Source organism: Coturnix japonica, unplaced genomic scaffold (genome assembly GCF_001577835.2).
Source record: "Coturnix japonica isolate 7356 unplaced genomic scaffold, Coturnix japonica 2.1 chrUnrandom619, whole genome shotgun sequence".
In the NCBI taxonomy this organism is placed as follows: Eukaryota; Metazoa; Chordata; class Aves; order Galliformes; family Phasianidae; genus Coturnix; species Coturnix japonica.
This window is the reverse complement of record NW_015439992.1, coordinates 13,220-16,056: the sequence shown is the minus strand read 5'-3', so window position 1 is coordinate 16,056 and position 2,837 is coordinate 13,220. Positions and strand designations below refer to the sequence as shown.

The 2,837-nt window shown below is 39.1% G+C and overlaps 1 protein-coding gene across 1 annotated transcript in view; it reads left to right on the top strand.

Moving 5' to 3' along the window:
• Positions 1–2,837, top strand: part of LOC107307484 (importin-4-like) — a 30,249-nt gene that overhangs the window by 20,058 nt on the left and 7,354 nt on the right. The window contains exon 4 of the mRNA XM_015850990.1: positions 2,534–2,599. Coding sequence (XP_015706476.1) covers positions 2,534–2,599 — 66 coding nt within the window. The remainder of the gene's footprint in view (positions 1–2,533; positions 2,600–2,837) is intronic.

Here is a 2,837-nt window from a genome sequence, read left to right as displayed (position 1 = left end):
TGGTTGTTTTGGGCTGGATTTTGGGTTAAATTTTGGTGATTTTGGGTCATTTTGGGCCATTTCTGGTTGTTTTGGGCTGGATTTTGGGTTAAATTATGAGGATTTTGGGTCATTTTGGGTTAAATTCTGGGGATTTTGGGTCATTTTGGGTTGAAATGTGGGGTTTTGGGGTCATTTTGGGTTGAAATATGAGGATTTGGGGTCAAATTTTGTGGATTTTGGGTCATTTTAAGTGGATTTTGGGTCATTTTTGGGTTGAATTGGGAGGATTTTGGGTCAAGTTATGGGGATTTTGGGTCATTTCTGGCCATTTTGGGCTGGATTTTGGGTTAAATTCTGGGGATTTTGGGTCATTTTGGGTTGAATTCTGGGGATTTTGGGTCTTTTTGGGTTGAAATGTGGGGATTTAAAGCCATTTTGTGTTGGATTTTGGGTTGAAATTGGTGGATTTTGGGTCATTTTTGGGTCAAATTTTGCAGGTTTTGGGTCATTTCTGGCCATTATGGGCTGGATTTTGGGTTAAATTTGGGGGATTTTGGCTCATTTTGGGTCATTTCTGGTTTTTTGGGCTGGATTTTGGGTTAAATTCTGGCGATTTTGGGTCATTTTTGGGTTGAACTGTGAAAATTTGGGCAGGATTTTGGGTCATTTTAGGTCATTTTTGGTTATTTTGGGTCAAATTTTCGGGTCATTTTGGGTTGAAATAAGAGGATTTTGGGTCAAATTTTGTGGATTTTTGGTCATTTTTGGGTCATTTTTGGGTTGAATTGGGAGGATTTTGGGTCAAGTTATGGGGATTTTGGGTCATTTCTGGCCATTTCAGGCTGGATTTTGGGTTAAATTATGTGAATTTTGGTTCATTTTGGGTCATTTCTGGTTGTTTTGGGCTGGATTTTGGGTTAAATTCTGGGGATTTTGGGTCATTTCTGGGTTATTTCGGGTCATTTTGGGTTGAAATAAGAGGATTTTGGGTCAAATTTTGTCGATTTTGGGTCATTTTGGGTTGAAATAAGAGGATTTTTGGTCAAATTTTGTGGGTTTTGGGTCATTTTTGGGTGGATTCTGGGTCATTTTGGGTTGAATTCTGGGCATTTTGGGTCATTTTGGGTTGAATTATTGGGATTTTGGGTCATTTTAGGTTGAATTCTGGGGATTTTGGGTCATTTTTGGGTAGAATTGGGAGGATTTGGGCTGGATTTTGGGTTGAATTATGAAGATTTTGGGTCATTTAGGATCATTTTGGGTTGAAATTGGTGGATTTTGGGTCATTTTGGGTTGAATTCTGGGGATTTTGGGTCATTTTGGGTCATTTTTTGTCATTTTGGGTTGAAATATGAGGATTTTGGGTCAAATTTTGTGGGTTTTGGGTCATTTTGGGTTGAATTCTGGGGATTTTGGCTCATTTTGGGTCATTTCTGGTTGTTTTCGGCTGGATTTTGGGTTAAATTATGAAGATTTTGGCTCATTTTGGGTTAAATTTTGAGGATTTTGGCACATTTTGGGTTAAATTCTGGGGATTTTGGGTCATTTTGGGTTGAAATGTGGGGTTTTAAGGTCATTTTGGGTTGAAATTTGTGGATTTTGGGTCATTTTTGGGTCAAGTTTTGCAGATTTTGGGTCATTTCTGGCCATTTCAGGCTGGATTTTGGGTTAAATTATGTGAATTTTGGCTCATTTTGGGTCATTTCTGGTTGTTTTGGGCTGGATTTTGGGTTAAATTCTGGGGATTTTGGGTCATTATGGGTTAAATTTTGAGGATTTTGGGTCATTTTGGGTTGAAATGTGGGGTTTTGGGGTCATTTTGGGTTGAAATTTGTGAATTTTGGGTCATTTTTGGGTCAAATTTTGCAGGTTTTGGGTCATTTCTGGCCATTTCAGGCTGGATTTTGGGTTAAATTTTGGTGATTTTGGGTCATTTTGGGTCATTTTTGGTCATTTTGGATTGAAATATGAGGATTTTGGGTCAAATTTGGTGGATTTTGGGTCATTTTTGGGTTGAATTCTGGGGATTTTGGGTCATTTTGGGTCATTTCTGGTTGTTTTGGGCTGGATTTTGGGTTAAATTATGAGGATTTTGGGTCATTTTTGGGTTGAATTATGAGGATTTTGGGTCAAATTTGGTGGGTTTTGGGTCATTTTAAGTGGATTTTGGGTCATTTTTGGGTTGAATTTTGGGGATTTTGGGTCATTTTTGGGTTGAATTGTGAGAATTTGGGCTGGATTTTGGGTCATTTTAGGTCATTTTTGGTCATTTTTGGGTCAAATTTGGGGGATTTTGGGTCATTTTGGGTTGAAATAAGAGGATTTTGGGTCAAATTTTGTGGATTTTGGGTCATTTTTGGGTTGAATTGGGAGGATTTTGGGTCAAGTTATGGGGATTTTGGGTCATTTCTGTCCATTATGGGCTGGATTTTGGGTTAAATTATGTGAATTTTGGCTCATTTTGGGTCATTTCTGGCCATTTCAGGCTGGATTTTGGGTTAAATTTTGGTGATTTTGGCTCATTTTGGGTGGATTTTGGTGTTTTTGGCAGGTTTTGCTGCGTTCTCTGCTCCCCGAGATCATCAGGTCCCTCCGTGTTCTCATCGACGCCGACGAGGTGAGTCAATTTGGGCTTAAAAACCCCCATTTTGGGTCCTTAGAACCAAAAATCACCATTTTTGAGGCCCCCATTAACAAAAATGGCCATTTTTGGGTTTTTTTGGCTCATTTTTGGGCTAAATCTGCTGGATTTTGGGTCAGATTGATCCCCATTGGAAACCATTGGGGGTGTTGGGTCCATAGCGGCCATTTTGGCCTGAAATTTGGGTCAAATTTGAGCAATTTTGGGTCCATTT